An 18,766-nucleotide genomic window follows, 5' to 3' on the forward strand; every position below is an offset into this window, starting at 1 on the left:
CAGTGCTCTAACTCCCAGGTCCCTGAGCTTGGTGCTGTAGCTCTGACTTAATATATTTTCTCTCCATCTTTCATCATCAGGCATTTTGAATCATGTTTGTCTGGCCACCTGGGAAAATCCAAATAAGGATTTGAGATTTCTAGTGGATTTAGAGTCTAACCAATGGCTCCTAAATTGAAGGTTTGCAGATTATAAGATCTAGGAAATGACACCTTTTTTTATTTTAGCTTCTACTGGTATTTCGGGCCAATGTGTTAAAACTACAACAAGGCTTAAATTAAATCACAGTCTTTGTTGTGTGCATATGTGTGCGGCTGCTGCAGGGTAGAGGCAAGATTTGGAACAAAGAAACCCAAATGCCTTCTTAGACCAGAAGATGAATGAAGTGGAGAAAGAACACCCAATGCTCTGACATTAAATACCTGGGAGAACAGTGAAACATTATCCTATTGATGAAAGAGGAAGTAAGAGGCCAAGGAACTGGGAGTATTTTTCTTGTCTAGAAAGGGATAATGTAGGGTTTACTTACATTTTTGTTGTTATTGTTGTTTAAGACTCCAAGGAGGTAAATGTCCTTACTATGCACACTGCCCCTTCTCAAACCCAGCGTAGAGCCTACAGTGACTGAGTACCAATGAATTCTGTAAGATGTTTTGCCTCTCAAATGACCTTAATATTTTATATGTTCAAAGAACTGATGAAATGTAAGATGTTATTTTAATGTATATTGAGATGTCTTGTATAGCTCACTCTGCCTGCACTGAGGGTTATGGTATCGCTGACATGCTGGAGATGCTTTCCTAACTGTTCACAAAGTTGGATATTGTTCATGATTTGATTCCACAGATGCATACTCTTAAAGTAGATGTATGTCCTACCAAAGGATGTAGATTCTGCATGATAATATATCTCAAATATAAATTCTCCCAAATTTCTATTTCCAGCCAGATAATTGCACCCACCCCCATAATATTCTAATTATTCTTATTGTTCATGGCATGTATGACTTCAAGCATCAATGACAAATGAACCACCATTCTAGAAATTTAGATCTCTGCTATGATGAGATGGAAGAGCTCCAGGATCAATAAAATTCCAGATTCCTTAAAAATTGCTTTTTATGTTCTTACAGCAGCTGCTGATTATTTTTTCCTGGACCAAAGTATTTTTTCTCATCCCATCATGATCCTATTAGGAGACTCAGCTCTGACTCTCATCCTCCCTGCCCCACATGAGATGACAGATGAATTAAGACTCAGGAGACGCCTATGACTGATCCATCATCTCTTTGGTAAGTTTCAGTCCTCTTCCTGGTCCCAGAGAGGAACAGCTAGGTCTTCACTCACATCCAGAAATAGATAGAAATGGTGCTCAAGGAACCATCTATGTCCTCAAAAGTATTTCAGAAATTTTGGGAAATAAATCTCCCACTCCTTAGGAGAACTGGTTAGGTTAACTTGAGCACACAATTCCTAGTCAATAAATCAAAGAACACTGGTCTTGAACTAAATAATAGCACTGTCAAGAAGCAGAAAAAGGGGGGAAGACACCTCTTACCTGGAGACAACAGGAGCACTGTTTGTAAATGGGTACCAGACAAGGGAAAGAAAGAAAAGGAAAGAGCATTAAGGTCCCACGTTGAAAGTGTCCCCAGGCTTTCTGGTGGCAGTAGCATGAGGAGAGCAGTGAGCTTAGTAGGTAAGAGCTCTGCAGCCACATGCAAAAAGCAGCATTGGGAGCATGCACAGCAGCAGCAGCCACCGAAGCTAGGGGTGTGAGCCACTGCAGAGACTGCTGGGCACCTGGGTCCTGCGGCTGCAAGTTTTTCCCACACCTTCCCTTCAACTCTGAGGGCTAGGGATAGAGGAATGAGGATGAGGAAACCAAGAGGATGGAGCAGAGACAGAGTTGGTCATTTCTGGTCTTCTAAGGGATCAGGTTATATAATATCCACTCTGTAATGGAGTGAGAATCCAGTTATCTTGAAACTGTATAGGCTGCAATCCTGCCAGAGCTTTGAATACCCCTAAAAGAATGACTTTTTGAAAAGGTAAATCCTGCTGAATATTTTCCTTGAATACTTTATCATTTTTGAGAGAGAGCCCGGAGGTTGGAGGCCATGGATTCTCCCATTTTGTATTACCTATGCCTATAGGTGCAAAGTCACTGCAACGTCAATTAGTCAATGTTCAATAAAGGTTTGTTCTTTGCTACTGATTTTGGCAATTGTATTTTTCATAGATCCTGTGTTGTTGTGTCTCTAGATGGTGGTTTTTTTGCTCCAGAAAGGGCATGCTAAGTCAGAGTCCAAATATTCTGGACCAGAGAGCCTGTCATACTGAAAACTATTGGTAGATGAGAGGTGACAAATACAAGGTGCCTCCATGGTCTAGGAAGCCAAGTTCAAGATGTACCCAACACAGGTCATCCCTAGTTCCTGAATTTTGACTTGTGCAAAATTCTGTTAGATTTCACGATCCAAAAAGAAAAAGTTCTTGTGACCCATCATGTTTTCACCTTGATGGTTTCTTACTATAGTGCCTCACTCCCTGGCTCTTGTCAAATAAACGTCTGGGAACATTCTGCTACATACTCCTGGTGCCACTGGTGACAGATGGGGAATGCTGAGAAAGGTGTGGGCCCAGGGGTAGGGGGAAGCTGCCTACAAACTGTTTCTTCAAAAACCTCTAGGAATGCAACTCAGGCCTGTAGCCTATCATCCCATATTCTCTGAAAGCACACAAGGATCTAGAATCTTTATGGTACATAAGTGGGAAGAACAGCAGTTGACCTTTTTTCTGGTTTCTCCCATGTGGAATTCCAAGGGATAATGGATCTCCTTTCTATACTGAGATAGATAGATAGATAGATAGATAGATAGATAGATAGATAGATAGATATAAATAGGTGGATGGATAGATGGGTAGATAGATAGCAAGAGAGCTTATTCATTCTGCTCCTTCTATGGGTCTGCATGGAAGAGCCCCTCCTCACCTTCAAGTTCCTGTGAGGACCAGAGGCCCAAAGACATCAGTGTACCCAGGAAGGCCAGATAAGGGCCACCTCCTCCAAAGTGGTCCCTGCTGGCCTGGTCTTCTCTCAGACATCCCTCCTAACACCAGAATCAGCTCTAGCATATCTTTCGTGAGAGGGTTTTCAGTCAGTGGAATCATACCATTTTCTGGTCATGTCTACATGAACCTGAGACTTGCCACCTAGAAGTTATAGATAGATCAGCGAGATCCAGGTAGGCAAACGCTGAGTGACATGGTACCTCCAGGGTGTTATTCCTGCTGCTGATGATGAGAGAAGCTGGAGCTGAACTTTCCCCTGAATTGATCCCTAGAGTCAGGTAGAAGACATTCGCCCTCCTCAGACACCCAGGAAACAGTATAGCTCTGAGTATTTGGAAGCATCTGGGCAGCTTGTCAGGATGGGCCTGTGGATGTGGCAAGAGGGGGCACAAATGGGCCCCATTCCTGGGGGAGAGAGCTTTTACCACCTGAGGCTTCCAGTGTCCAGGCCAAGGCCCAACAGCCTTGACCATGCTGCTCAGAGTTGCTCTCAGTTGTCCACTGCTAGACTGCAGTGCTTCCTCTACTCCAAGGCAACTGTGTTTCCTATTCATCCTTCCTTATTCCCTCCCCCAGCTTGTCCAGGGCATTTAATCTCACCTCTGAGGTCTGTTTTGTTTGGCAAGAATAGAATCTCCTATTTCAAATACAGTCCTTTATTATTATTATTATTATTATTGGTAATGCAATGGTCATTTGGACCCCACACATACTATCTTATGCTGTTCTTAATGCCTAAGACTCTCCCATGCAGCAGCGATAATGAAAAGCAATTACCACTGTGCTATTTCTCACTCTCAGAACAGCAGGGCATTCTGGAAATCAGATGAGATTTCATTTGGTTCTGAGTCCAGACAATCAAGTTTTATGACCTTTCACCTTATGATCTAATGCCTTAAAAATCTGAAAATGAGCCTTATAGACAATAGAACACATGGCCAAGAAACCAATACGTTTCTTATTGACACCTTCCGTCTTGGCGTCTTGATGACTGGGAAGATCTGCAGGCATATCACATGGACATCCTGATGAAATCTTCATCTTCTCACCTACTCCCTCCCCCAGGAGTGGGCTCCACCAGGGCTCTGCTGACATCTCCTTGGGCAGAGAGTCCAGTACAGTAAAAAGGGTCCTCAAATGAGGAGTAGCCATAGACATTAGTGTTTGGCCAAAGTCTCTTGAAGACCACAAGATTCACCTTAGGTCGTTCCCTGTTCTGCTTATGAATGGGTTTTATTGAGGAAGCAGAAGAGAAGAGCCTTTTCCCGGTATAATAAACTCATGGTTGGAATTCCAACCCATTCTTCTTGTCTGGAGAAGACTGCCTTCTTTCCAGCTACCCTGTGTGATCCTTTGTACTGCTTTCATTTGCACCTAAGTGGCTGGGACCATGGAATTTGACGTTAGTTAAAATGGCCTTAGGTGTCTGCTGCATCCAACTAATCGAGAAGATGTGGAGTAAATGCACAGAGGGGTGGAAATGAGGTAGGGCAGGTGTTGAGACAATTTCTGAGAATATTCTGGGTGGCAGGAACACAATCTTGGAAGCAGAGGAACTGGAGATTTTCTCTTGTTTTCCAGCACTCTTTGGCAATCAGGCTCATGGCAATGTCTTATTAGGTGGCCAAGGAGAGGATGAATAATGGAAGGCGGAGAGGGCTTCTGCCTTTAGAAATGTGACCAAGTGTAACCAAACCAGTGTGGGCACAGAACTGGTCAGGTCTGCAGAGAGAGTCCCCAGAAGACAAGGAGAATGGACTCATTATACGTGTCTGAGAAGAAGATCTGTGCACGAGCCTTTGGGAGTGTAGTGGCCAAGTCTCCTAGATCTGTCCTTGAGTGAGAGTCTTTATGCTGCTCTTTGCTATGTGAATATGAATAAGTTGCAGAGTCATCACCTTTTTTTGAGCAACAAGTGGGTCTCATTGTTCCATCCTCCACGAAGCTCGCAGCAGGACTTCTCTCCTGAAGAGGAGTATGACTGTTCTCCTCTGGGTACTTCCATTTCCACATGTATTCCTCAAAACTTTCAAAGGAGTAGCTTCCAATCATTTTCTTCAAGGGACGAAATCTTTCCTTAAATCTACCTTGGTGGCAACATCATCAGTCCCTTAGGAATGGAACCCTGACAGGCATACCAAGATACAGGTCCTAAGGAAAGGAGGAGAGGAGGCCATGTCTCTGATGTAGGATGAGGGTTACCTGGACACCTGGGTGATATACTCATTTGAAGATGCTCAGCAAAGGCAGCCTTCTGTGAACTGTCCGAAACCTGTTTCTCAGGGATCGACACCAACCACCCCATTTAGACTCACTTCTCCCATTGGGAAACCCATAAGACAGTGCTCTGGACCCGCCCAATGTCTGTCCTTTCCCTCTGGCTAGGAGATTTCCACACCAGGAGTTACCTCCTTTCCGCAGATTCAATTTTCTGCTTTAGGGATTGCATTATCCTCAAGCAGCCTGAATAAAGTACCCTACCTTGGGCTGGAACAGAGGTCGAATGGGATGGGGTGGGATGCCAAGGGGAAAAAGAAGAGCTCAGGAGTCGATATTGCATGACAACCTCAGAAATCAGCTCTCTCTCAGAGAGCTCTCAGAAGCTACAACAATTGGTATACATTTCCCAGCTTTGGTCTACCCAACTGTGAAAGAGCCAGATAAAACACTTACCTCCACGAAGGGCAAAGGGGCCCATGGGCCACTCTGCAGGTGAATAGCTTGCCAAGCACTCAACAGAGGTTGGGGAAGGCAGCATAAAACTGTCAAAGCATCATTGCAACATGGGCCCCAGCCCCCATCCCACACCCTCCCCCATTCAATCCAGGCTACAGAATGAGGAGTGGAAGGGGAAGAAGGCAGGGAAAGGGCGCAGGCATGCATCACATTGCATTCCTTTCTTTTTCTTCTCCTCCCCATCCACCAAGGGGTTTGGGCATTTTCAGGTTACTGGTGTGTCGGGGGAGGGTGGGGGGAGTGCAGGGGACATTGGTCATAGGATAACCAGAGCACAAGGCAGAAGTAACTCAACGGGGTCATGAGAAGTTGAGGCTGCAGTGCCCAGAAGGTGAAAAAGAAGGATTTGGAAATAAGCTAAGGCTAAGAAGGCAGAGATGATACCGAAACGGGGTGAGAGCGGGAATACAGGAGGGAAAAGAATAAAAAAAAAAAGTCGGTTGGTCAAAAGGAGGGAGGAGGAAAAGGAAAGAAAAGGGGGGAGAAAAAATATAGTAGCTTTTTGTTGTTGCTTTTCAACTTGTTTAAATTTTTTCTTTCTTTTTGTTGTTTTATTTGTTTTTTTAAAAGAATCTCACACCTGATATTCCACGTTCCATCCATTTCGGTTCACCAAGGACAATGAAGAAATTTTCTTGCCTTTCGTATTCCTCCTCATCTACTATTTTAACCCTTATGGTTTTCCTGTAGGGACAACAAGAGAGAGAGTGTGTCGACTGGGTCGGTAGGTTGATTGGTCACTTGGAGCACAGCCTTTAAAATCATTCCCCATCACGCTTGGCACATGCAGCCCAGTCCCGCCATGGTGGCTTTTGACGGGACTATGGTGGATTGTATCGTTCTTATATTAAAAAATGGTCTTAGCTTGTCTTATCTCCTTGGTCCTAGTTGTCCTTATGGGTGAGAGGGAAAGGGAGCCAGGAGGCAAGGAAAAACGGGCAGAGGAAGGGATCCAGGAGGGCAAGAGGGAAATGGGAAGGAAGAAAGGGGCCGATGGTAGGGAGGAGTCATTTTAGGTCCTGCTGATGGTTAGTAGGAAGTGACGTGGGCAGCACATTCCACTGGGTGTCACATGGTAACTGGCATTTCTTTGGGCAGCAGGCGAACTACTGGCCCATTGGGGATGACCCAGGGCTCTCCTACAACAGGAAAGAAGTCAACAGGACCTATCTCGGGACTTATTTCCCTCCCTTGTGTCTAAACCCACTTCTTATGTGAGCCTCATAAAGGAAATCTTAGAAGGCAAGTGTTTATGAGGCAGGGAAACCAGAGAGAGAGAGGAAGGAAGGAAGGCAGAACTCTATCATCTTTCTCACTCTTTTGTCTCATGGGGCTCCAGTGGTGGGAACGAAAAGAAACACGTTATTAACCACAATATGATATAGGACTCCTGTAATATTTACAGCTGATGCACTCTTGAAAAGTGTGATGAAAATGACATAACTTATCAATTCTAAATTATCTTTGCACTTCTGTTGTAGAGAAGTTATGGGTCCTAAAGCTACCTTTCGTAATTAAGTACTAATTAGCTATCGAGGGTCTGGGGGACACAGTGATGGTGGTTTCTGTTTATTTCTGGGTATCTCAACAACGCATAGTGTCTTTTAAAAATGAATCATTCAGGGAAGCAAAGTTTCTTTGAAAATCACTCCCTTCTACAGGGCTGGCATGAGGCTGGCTCAGGCCCACTGTCTTCGGAGAAGTTGCCACGTGGGCCTTTTCCTAGTCCTCCACGGAACCACCTCACCCTCAGTGGTGTCAATGAGTCCCAGTAGTGAGATCTAATCGTTATTATTTTCTGATTTTTTTTTTTTTTTTTTTTGCCTGGGACCTAAATCTTCTCTAAAGAGCAAAAAGGTGCTAATGAGCAATAGCCTCCAATGTTTCATGAGAGTCTTTGATGTCCCTGTTCCTTTCTCAAGACCGGCTCTGCTTTGCTGTCTATAAAGTGGTAAGCTGGTCTCAGATACCTGTTGGGCGCAGTACTTGATGTGCCTTTGTGTGTCTGTGTGTGTATGTGCCTGTGTGTTTTACAAGTGCATTTTTGGTCACCTTTTGGGGACTTTCTGGACACCCTTCTACACCTTGCTCAGTGGACAAGGGACAAGGCTTATTGATCTTATTTTTTTTTTTTTTTTGGATTTTTAGGGCTGAACCTATGGCATATGGAAGTTCCCAGACTAGAGATCAAATTGGAGCTGTGGCTGCTGGCCTACACCACAGCCACAGCAACACCAGACCTGAGCTGCGTCTGTGACCTATACCACAACTCACGGCAATGCCAAATCTTAACCCTCGGAGTGAGGCCAGGGATCGGACCCACGTCCTCATGGATACTAGTCAGGTTTGTTACCACTGAGCCACAACAGAACTCCTCATTGATTGCTGTAAAGCATTTTCTGGGCATGTCTCTAGAGAGGCCCTAGACATGGTACCTAGGGCTGTCTATGAGTTGTAATCCTGGCCTATTTTTCCATTGCAAGGACTCTGCTGTGGGATGGGAACGGGGTGCTTGCTCTGTGACCATGGGCATGGCCTGGAGGGGCCCAATGGATGGCTCAGTCAGGGACGAAATTGTGAATTCTAGCAGTCCCCCCTCCACAGTATGATCCATCCAGAAGAGGATTTTCTGACTTGTGTGTTGGAGGGCTGGGACATACCAGGCCATTTAAATTGAAGACAAAAACTCCGCCCACTCTGAGAAGCCCCCTGACTTCTTGGGGAAGCTTCCCCTCACATTCCCACTCTTCTAGTTGCCTTCACATCTAGATGCTCTTCATCGGGAAAACAGAACCCAGCAGGTAGGTCTTTGACCCAGACCTCGAATTCGAATCTGTACTTGCCGCTCAGTCAAGGTCAAAGAGGAAACTACACCTGGATTTCAAGGCTATGGTAGATAAGATGGGCCCCAAGGGGAATGGGATAAATCACAAACAGAACCCAAACCCCAAATTCTTTGACTCTCAACATCCAGGGATGATCAGCTTGACACTGAGAAGAGCTGCCCAGGAGAATTTATGCTGTGAGCCTGGGCCAGTTCCCCAGGGCTGCTCTTCTGCCTGGTGCTGCACTGTCTTTTTCTTCCCTGTATACTAAGCCACTTGGAGAAGCAGAGAGCCTCACCTATGATACTTCCAGGGCTGTGGGCTGCTGACATCCCCACTCCCCCTCTCATTCTCTCTCTCTCTCTCAGTTTTTTCTCCAAATCCATTTCCCCATCCCACAAAAATCACCATTGGCTCTGGAGCACCCCTCTTACGATACCATGTGACAGGCTGGCAAGTGTTAAGACAGAGCTGGGTACAGAGAGAGGAGAAGGAGAGGGAGAGGGCGAAAGAGAGAAGAAGAAAGGAAACGAGGGACAGTGAACCAGAGAGGCAGAAGAAAGGGGAAGAGAAGAAGACAAACGGGTTGGAGAAAGGAGGAAACAGGGGCGAGAAGACTGTCCATGTTAGTGGGGAGGACAGGGTACTACACCTTTCTGAAAACTCATATCCACCATGCGGGGGCCCATCAGCTCAATGAAGTAATTCTTGTTTTTCTCATACGCCTCATCATCAATTACCTTGATGTGAATTGTTTTGCTGTGGATGGAAAAATAAGTATCATAAGCAAGGAGCAGAGTAGGGGGCCAGCCAGGAGAAGAAACAGGAAGAAGAAAAAAACCAAACAAACAAACAGTGAAAAGATGCAGAAAGGTCAGAGTTTGCCCCAATACCATGGGGGCATGAGGAGAGGGGCCAACCCAGGCCCTCTTCCAGCCCCACTGGGCTCCTTGTGGGCTTTGCGTGGCTTCGTGACATGATCAGAAGACTGAAGGTGCTCAGGCTTTGTAGCCAAAGGTTCTAGGTTCCAACCCTGGACATGCCATGTCACCTTATGAATGATACACAAATGGGATGAACCATGCTTATGCTACCCCAGGGCTGTTGTGAGAGCTGTGAAATAGGAGACATGGAATTAAGTTCCTCCTAAAGCATTTGCTTCCTCATCTTCTCTTGCTTTGGGGACAGGGAGAATTAAAAAAAAAAATCAGCTGATACTGATTTCAAAGGTTTATTGATAGAAAAGGCAGTAAGGGTGGTGGGGGGCAGGGCACAGTTGGCCTGTGGGAGTCTTGGCTGTCTCTCCCTTTCTCTGTGGTCCTGGCTATTACAGGGAAGCCAGGAGGGCAGTTTGGCTCAAGTTGCACCTTCTGGTAATTCACATAGGCATCAAACACTACTGATTTGATCTCAAATGAGCTTCTGCAGTCGGAGGAGCATATGAGCAGGATCATAGGAATTCTAAATTATGACTAGTTTGTCAATTCTACAATAATCTTGTGACAAAGACAATTATGTTGTTTTTTATGTGAAAAGGTATTGTTTTATTTGTTTGTGGCTTTTTTTTTTTTTTTTTGATACACCCAAGGCATATAGAAGTTCCCTGGCCAGGGATCCAACTCAAACCACAGCAGTGACCCAAGCCACAGCAGTGATAATGCCAGATAATTAACTGCTGGGCCACCAGGGAACTCCTGTTTTGTTAATTTATTTTTATTTTTTGCTTTTTAGGGCTGCACCCAAGGCATATATGGAAGTTCCCAGGCTAGGGGTTGAATCAAAGGTACAGCAGCTGGCCTACACCACAGCCACAGCAACTCAGGATCCGAGCTTCATCTGAGACCTACACCACAGCTCACGGCCACACTGGATCCTTAACCCACTGAGCGAGGTCAGGGATTGAACCTGCCTCCTCATGAATATTAGTCGGGTTTGTTTCCGTGCGCCACAGTGAGAACTCCTGTTTTGTTAATTTAAACATTGAAAAATGTAAACCAATTTCAATGCTGTTTTTGCATTTCTTAAAAAAAATTACTAGGAGCTTTAAAAAGGGAGGTCCCCTGAGGCTCTGCCAGCCTTTGCCTGATGAGGGGAACATTTCAGACCAGACCCCAGATTAGATGCTTAGGCCTCTCTTGTAAGGTGTGAGACCTTGCAGGATGGGGGTGGGCTTGGGGCCGAGTCTCCCTCAGTAAAGGGAAAGGAGCCCCGCTCAGCACCAACCACCCACCCCTCCCCGAGGGCTGCTGTTTGTGGAGACTAAGAGCTCCACCCTTTACTCTTTTTAAATAAATATTGCTACATTCTGACTTGGGACAACCTCTCTGCTCACTAGAGCTTTCCCAAGTCACCGTCAGAGCTTTGGGTGTCTACAGAGCTTCTGCTGTCCACACCGTTGATCCTGTAGAACCAGATGGGCGTCCATCGCTCCTGAAGGGAATGTAATAGCAGTCACTAATCTGGCCGGCCCCCGCCACCCCACTGCTTCAAAACCAGACCCCAAACCCTCATCACTGGCCACACCCGCCTCAGTGGCAGAAAAACCTGGCTGGCCACCAAAGACGGAGTGATGGTTCCACTTCTGAAAGGTCATGATACTATGGTTTCTCCACTTCCAGAGCAGTGGCCTTGGTGTTAGAGACTGCGACCTGGAGTCGAACCTGCTCCCCTGCCCCCCACCCCCAACCAGGTTGGGTGACCTCAGGCTAAAGCTCTCCAAGTCTCATCTGTAAAGTGGATTCCTAATACCCCTTCCTAGCATTCTTAACTGAGATCATGCATGCAAAGCACCTGGCAGGGTGCATGTTCTCCAGGAAATGTTTAGTAAATAGCAACTATTATTACTAAGAGTAATATAACACTAGTTTGGTGATTTAAGAGTAATATGTAAAGGCATAGTATCATCTCCAATCATTGAGTCAGAGAATAAAGGAAACTCAATAAATGGAACTGGTGAAACAAGAGGTGGTACAGGCTAGAAATGGAAATCAGGTCAAGAAAGAACTGAATGAAACAGGATGATAGATCCCATACTGGTTCTCAGAGGGGCTTGGAAAGGCAGTAGCATGGAGAGTGACTCTTAGGTTCTCCCCAAATCTGGTTTTGTGTCCCTGTCAGTGACAAGCTCTGGGCTGGACAGAACACATGTCAGAAACATGCAGCATGGCTTGTGCATGTTTGATTTTTAGGGAACAGATAAACAGAATAAGAGAAACCATTGATGACTCAGTTGAAGACAGGGAAATGAGGGCAGACATTAAGTAGTAGCAAGAGAGATTTAGGTTAGGGAGGTGGAAGCTCTAGTTGGAGGGTGTAATGAGGGGAGCAGGCAGGGTTGAAGACTACTTCCCTGACTTCAGTCATGGGGAAGGCATGGCGTCTGTTTGGGCTTAAGGTGCAATCTGGCCTGGAGGCTAGAGAAATCCCTTCTAGTGCCTGAAAACTGATAAAAGTCCTCAGTTCTGCTCAAGACACAAAGGAGACCACAAGGACACTTAAATTTAGTGAGAGTCAGCAGCCATGTTTCAGTTCTCTTTCCAACCTTGTTCTTCCCCATCAGCCAATGGTACCATCATCTATCCTATCCTGGAATCACCCCCCAACCCCGATTCTTTCCTTTGCCTCATCCCTCCTCTTCCTCCCCCTCCCAGCTCCCACTTCTGACTCTCACACATTTAATTCATCACCATCTTCCCTTGGCTATCAAGACCAAGAGCAAAAACAGTCTTGCTCTTGAAAGATGAGAGAAAATCACGGACATAGAGAACATACTTGTGGTTGCCAAGGGGGGGCGGGGGAGGGAGGGGGTCTTTGGGGGAGTTTGGGGTTAGTAGATGCAAACTGGAATGGATAAGCAATGAGGTCCTACTCTTTAGCACAGGGAACTATATCCAGTCTCTTGGGATAGAACATGATGGGAGAGAGTATAAGAAAAAGAATGTACATATATCTGTGACTGGGTCACTATGCTGTACAGCAGAAATTGACACAACACTGTAAATCAACTACACTCTAATAAAAAAATAATAAAAAAATAAAAAAACACCATTCCTTCTCCGTTGGATTTTGCGGTAGCCTCCCAAGAGGTTTTTCCCAATGCTGTCTTTGCCTTCTTCCTTCAGTCCTTTCCCTGCATGACAACCAGGGTTATCTACTGAAAAGAAAAACTAGCCTCCTATACGTGGAATGAATACAAAGTCCTTACCCACTGTCTATAGAATCTTGTATCACCCAACTCCATTCGTAATGTTTTCCTCTTGCTCATGAGTCTCAGATAGACTGTCTTTCTGTTTCTCAAGTCCAAGTCCTTTCCCATTTAGGGCACCATCCTTGCTGTTCTGTTCCCTGTGCCTGGGTCTGTGCTTCCCCACATAAGCATTCCTTCCTCGGGGTGGTCTTCCAAGGCCATCTTATCTCCTTTGGGTCTCTTTCCTCCCCACCATCCCTACCTCTCCATCCTGGCTCGCCTTCCGTCATGTCCCATCATGTTACTTACCCTGCTCATTCCCTTCCGTGCACCCATCACAGCCCGAAGTTAGCTGGTTAGGTTCTTAACTTATGTGTTGATGGCCTAAGTGCCCACGTGAGAGTGTAAGCCCCCTGAGGACAGGGGGCATGGCTCTCTTCTTTGTCACTGGAGTCCCAGCGCCAAGGGTAGAGGAATCCCTCAATCATGTCTTCCTGGGTGACTTGCTAATGGCGAATTTCTAATGGCAAATTTCTACCACATTAGAAATTCATGAAAATTCTAATTTCATGAAATTAATCTGAAATTCCTGACATTAATCATGAACCTGCCTCTTCACGAAATGAAACTACTCTGCCTTTTCACAGTAAAAACATAAGTCATTAGAGACAAAAAAGTATGTTGAAGGCTACTTTGACCAAATGTCTAAGGATTCTCAGTGGGACAATGAGGCCAGAAGCCCATATGCCACTGAACTACAACCCAGCTTATTTAACCTCCTCTGACTGTCCAGTCTATGGGCGTTCTCTCCCACAGCAAGCTGGGATCCAACTCCTGGGTTTAGACTAGGGCTTTTGAACCCCACATCTCCCCTATTCCCAATTTCTCCTTCTGCCCAGGGGTGGTTACTAAATGGTCATGAAGTCACATTATCTGGAGAGGCTAATTACCCCTAAAGGGCAGTGATGCTTTCAGAGGCTCTGGGCCTGCACCTGTCTCCTCCAAGCTTTCTGTGGAGGGAGGTGCCAAAGCAGGGAGCATTCCCAGCCAAGACTTGACTGCGATGCTTGGAAAAGATGCTCCTAGCAGCTCTCCCACCGGCAACCCAGAGAGATGAGGAAACATCTTTCTGGGCTGCCTGGCCAGCCTCTCAGAACATCCTTTGTATGACAACACCCAATTCCAAATCAGGACCTTGTGAATTTCACTTTATACAAGGACAGAATCAGACAATATATCCATCTACATTGTATTCAGTGCTATGAGAAGAACGTTCTTACTTCATCCTTACCTCAGCTGTGCAACATAGGCATTATTCCTTCCACTTTAAAGGTGAGAAAACAGATACTCAGAGAGGTTAAATAACCTGCCCAGAGCCACACAGCTAGTAAACAGCAGGATTAGGGTTTTAGCATATGTCCCCTATTACTCTTATAGCTTATTTCATACAAGTGGATGGGTAAAGCCTGAGTACCATTCCCAAGCTGTGGCCACAGTAAAGAACTGCAGAATGCTCACATTTCAATTCAGGCAGCAGAGGCAGGTGACAGGGGGATCTGCCTGCGTACTGCGATGTGAGTAGATGGCTTCCTAACCCTTTGGCCCTCCCTTGCTGGAAATAATCTCTAAATAATCTCTGACTTGGTGACCTCTTCCCTCCTGATTCCCACGAAATGACTCTTCACCACATCAAGAAGGGTTCCTTTTCATTATTTCTAAATTTATCACGGCTGCTCCAGGCCAGCTAACACTCACAAAGCTTCCTTGACCTGGGGCCGCAGCACAGAGTTAGCTGCAGTGCTATTAGCCTTTCTATGGGCGCTTTCAGGAGGCTCTCATCCATGTTGGCTTCTTCTTTTAGTCCTTTTTAACTCCCTAGTTGGCGCCAGCAGCCCCCATCTCTTCCCTGGCCAGGTTTCTGGCTCTGAACCAGAACAAGAAAGCCCCTCCCACCTCCAACCCCATTCTGACAGCCCAACACGGAGCCTCCTACCCACGCTACTAAGATCTGGGGGAAAAGCTCTTTGTCTCATGAGTAGGCTTAGGACGCTTTAAATTGATTTTCTGTTGAAAATAGATGTGTCAGAGGGTCCCCCAAAGCGGTGCTTCTCAAGCTTGGGTGTGCCTATGTTTTTCCTGGGAATCTTGTTAAAATGCCAATTGTAATTAGGCAGGTCTGAGGTGGGGCCTAAGATTTTGCATCTCCTTTTTTTTTCTTTTTCTTTTTGCTTTTTAGGGCTGCATCGGCGCCATATGGACGTTCCCAGGCTAGGGATCTAATCGGAGCTACAGCTGCCGGGCTACACCACAGCCACAGCAATGCCAGATCCGAGCCGCAGCTGCAACCTACACCACAGCACATGGCAACACCAGATCTTTAACCCACTGAGTGAGGCCAAGGATTGAACCCATAACCTCCATGGTTCCTCATGGTTTGGATTCATTTCCGCTGCGCCACAACGGGAATGCCTAAGATTCTGCCTTTCTAGCAAATAACCCAGGTATACCAATGCTGCTGGTCTAGGACCCAAGGCTACTTGAGGAAGTCTCCCTGACTTTACGGAAATCTTAGGGAAAATGAGGCAGCAGCTCAAAAACTAGTGCCAGCAGGGAGAGGGAGGCTGGAAGCAAAGTCTAGCACTTCAGCCAAAGGCTGGAGTTCAGTCCATCTGGGACTACATTTTGAGAGGGAAATTGAAATGTACCTAGAATAGTGTGGCTAGTATGATGAAGGGTCAAGAAGCCATGTTTCAAATTAATTTCCTAATATTTAATAGTGCTTACTTTGTGCTAGGCACTGTTCTTTTCTGGCCCTTTACTTATATTAAGTAATTCAACCTTCACAACAAACTTGTGAGGTAGGCACATGACAGGCAAGGTGCATTTGTCATCATTTAGACTTCACCATAACCTAGGAGGTAGGTATTATTATTTTTTTCTCTTTTAAGGGCTGCACCTGTAGCTTATGGAAGTTCCCAAGCTATGGGTCGAATAGGAGCTGCAGCTGCTGGCCTACACCACAGCTACAGCAATGCCAGGTCCAAGCTGCATCTGAGACCTACACTGCAGCTCATGGCAACACGAATCCTTAACCTACTGAGTGAGACCAGAGATCGAACGTGCAACCTCATGGATGCTAGTCAGGTTCTTAACCCACTGAGCCACAACAGGAACTTCAGGAACTATTTTTATCCCCATTTTATTGAGGAGAAACCAGAGGTGCAGAAAAGTTAAGAGGCTTGCCCAAGGTCATAGACAAATGAGTGGCAGTGCTGGTGAACTTAGACAGTGTGGCTCCGACGCCTGAGCTTCTAACTGGAATCTGATATGTGGATCCCTAAGAAAGCCGTTCCCAGGGGGAGTTGGTGTCCATTCCAAGTGGTTCTTGGAACAAGTGCTGCGTCCACAGCACTTAGGCCACTGGCAGGGGCACAGACTTCCCTTCCACTACATACCATTACATCAATGAGATGAACTGGCTTAAAAGAGAGTGATCACTCCATTTCTGGTGGTATGAAAAAGTAGGGAAATGGCCATGTGTGAGGAAGTCTGTGAAAGGGATTCCTAGGAGGTCAAGTAGCTGACTTGCAAAGAAATGCTGACACCAAGTGGTATGCTGGTAAGCTTTGTGCACTGCAATGCACAACCTGCACAACTGTACATGGCAGCCCAGATTGGCAGACTCTTGTCTGACTCCCTACTCCACACACGTGCCTGAACTGACAAGAATATGGCACAGGCAGAGGCAGAGACATAGATTTCACTGAAGAACTTTCTGTGACCTGGTGGAGTAGCCAGGTGGATGGGAAGATGACCACGCAGGGAGGCGCAGGGTGGGATGGAAGGGTGTTTGGGTGTACATGGAGGAGCATACACACGATCTTTGCTGCTTTGGCATCTATTCTGGACTCTTCTGATGAGCCCTCTGGTGGTTGCCAATTCTCCCTACCTATGACTAGCTGGGCTGATCAGAGAAAACCCACAAGGATGTGGCTTCCTCTAGGCAAAGTGTAGGAACATTCTGTCTCCAGATACAAGACCTAACTGCTGGGAAGTCGATGGGCACACACCGGCATTTGAGGGCATGATGCTCATTCTGTCCACTTGTCTGGGCTCATAACTGGGCACTGTAATTCATGGCCAATTCCTCTGCTCTCCTAAATACCTGCTGTCCCAATGCCAAAGAGCTTCTTACCTGGGACTAACAGGAAAAGGACATCTGAGATGACTGTACGGCTATGAACCTGAGGCTGCAGGGTACGTGCAGAGGTAAAGTGGTGCCAAAAACCCAAAGGGGCCACTCACTCTGTTTCCCAATGGTCAGGGCAAAATGAGAAGAAATTTTAATTTCTTAGAAATGCAGTCTTCTAAAGTAGGCACCCTTTCTTTCAAAGGCTGTCATGCTTCACAGGGCAGCTCTCCAGGATAAAAAAGATTGTATTTATTCATTTATTTATTTTTCTTTTTATGGCTGCGCCTGTGGCATATGAAAATTCCCGGGCTGGGGTCAAATCGCCGCTGCCGGTATGGTCTACACCACAGCCACTGCAACACAGGATCCAAGCCTGTGAACCATGCCATAGCTTGCGGCTATGCCAGTGAGGCCAGGGATCAGAACCGGAATCCTCACAGAGACATCAGGTCCTTAACCCACTGAGCCACAATAGGAACTCCACAGAAAAGATTTTCAATCACAAAGTATTTTCCTCTCTAGTCTTTCATAGAGGAAAAAGACAGAACCTTCACTCCAGGAACTAGAAGCTCTTTGTAACGTCCATCTGTCCACCCATCCACCCACCCACTTACTATTTATCAAAAGTACATTCCTGCTCTCATGGAGCTTATGGTCTAGTGCTGTGAACCTGTACAGAAAACATCCCTTTTGCTCCTGACCTACCTTTGCTTTTGTGGAATTTCCACATCATAGGGGACCACAGTAAGCGCTTGGAAATGTAGTGTCTCAGTGGAGGGCATCCACTTACATTCCTCAGGCAGCTCAAATCCGTCTTGCCTCTTGTATACAGCAAACCTCAAGGAGGCGCCTAAGCTTGCCTATTGCTTATGGCCACCACACAAAGATAAAAAAAAGTCTCTGTGTGCGAGCATGCGCACACACGTGGGAAAACGAGTGCTTCATGTTCCTGATTGTGTGTGTATGCATGTGAGTGGGGCTCTGACAGGGCGGGGCAAGCGTTAGGAACATTCCATCATACGTGAGAGGGAAAACCGGGCCTTCTCGAGAGTTGTCTCTGTAGGGGCCTTGCCTAGTTATCCTCAAAGGCAAAGTACATTTCCAATCCCCATAGCAGGGGACCTGTGGGTCTCAGTCCCACATGTGACTCTGTTATCTGCAGCCCTACTGGGGCTGCAAGTGTGTCCTGCCTCACCCCAAGAAAGCGGGGTGGGGAGAGGAGGTGGACTTGCAGCTCCAATTACCTTCTGCTTCCAAGTCAATGGGAGGAAAAAAAAAAAAAACCCACCCATGATCAAGGAATAAACCATTTCTGTGTCTTGAAATTGACAAATCCCTTTCTTGGAAAGGCAGTGAGAATAATCTATAAAATCGTTTTATTTAACAGTGTGTCTGCTCCAGCTCTGAAGAGGACAAAGGGCTGTTATTCGATTCATAGCTTTGGAGATGCTGGGTCTCTCTGTCCCGCTTTCTCTTTCCGCTGGGGATCTCATTTCTTAAGAACGATTCAATCCAAGCAGAAAGGAGAGAAGTTTGAATTGGATAGATGTGAAAATTCAGGTCCAAGAAAAAGCTTCTAATAATTAGGAGGCGAGAGGAGCTGACTCCTCAGGACCCGAGGCAAACATAGTCTAAGCTCCTGCCTTCCACCTCAAATCCCCGTCCAGTGGAGCGCTTTTGAAGCCCATACTTCTGGTGGATAATTTCTAGAAACCCCAGTGAATAGCAAGTCCAGGAAAGATTACTGTCCCTG

The 18,766-nt window shown here is 46.1% G+C and overlaps 1 protein-coding gene across 10 annotated transcripts in view; it reads right to left on the reverse strand.

The window, feature by feature from the left end:
• Positions 1–18,766, reverse strand: part of SLC8A3 (solute carrier family 8 member A3) — a 153,875-nt gene that overhangs the window by 10,516 nt on the left and 124,593 nt on the right. For 4 of the 10 annotated variants that reach the window (XM_013989127.2, XM_013989129.2, XM_013989125.2 and 1 more), the window contains exons 3-4: positions 9,288–9,394; positions 1,558–1,575 (exon numbers count right to left, since the gene is read on the reverse strand). In XM_013989127.2, the coding sequence (XP_013844581.1) occupies positions 1,558–1,575; positions 9,288–9,394 (125 nt within the window). Of the gene's footprint in view, positions 1–1,557; positions 1,576–6,390; positions 6,495–9,287; positions 9,395–18,766 lie in introns of all 10 variants that reach the window. The other 6 variants (XM_021099412.1, XM_005656358.3, XM_021099413.1 and 3 more) reach the window with 3 other exon arrangements.

Source organism: Sus scrofa, chromosome 7 (genome assembly GCF_000003025.6).
Source record: "Sus scrofa isolate TJ Tabasco breed Duroc chromosome 7, Sscrofa11.1, whole genome shotgun sequence".
Classification (NCBI taxonomy): domain Eukaryota; kingdom Metazoa; phylum Chordata; class Mammalia; order Artiodactyla; family Suidae; genus Sus; species Sus scrofa.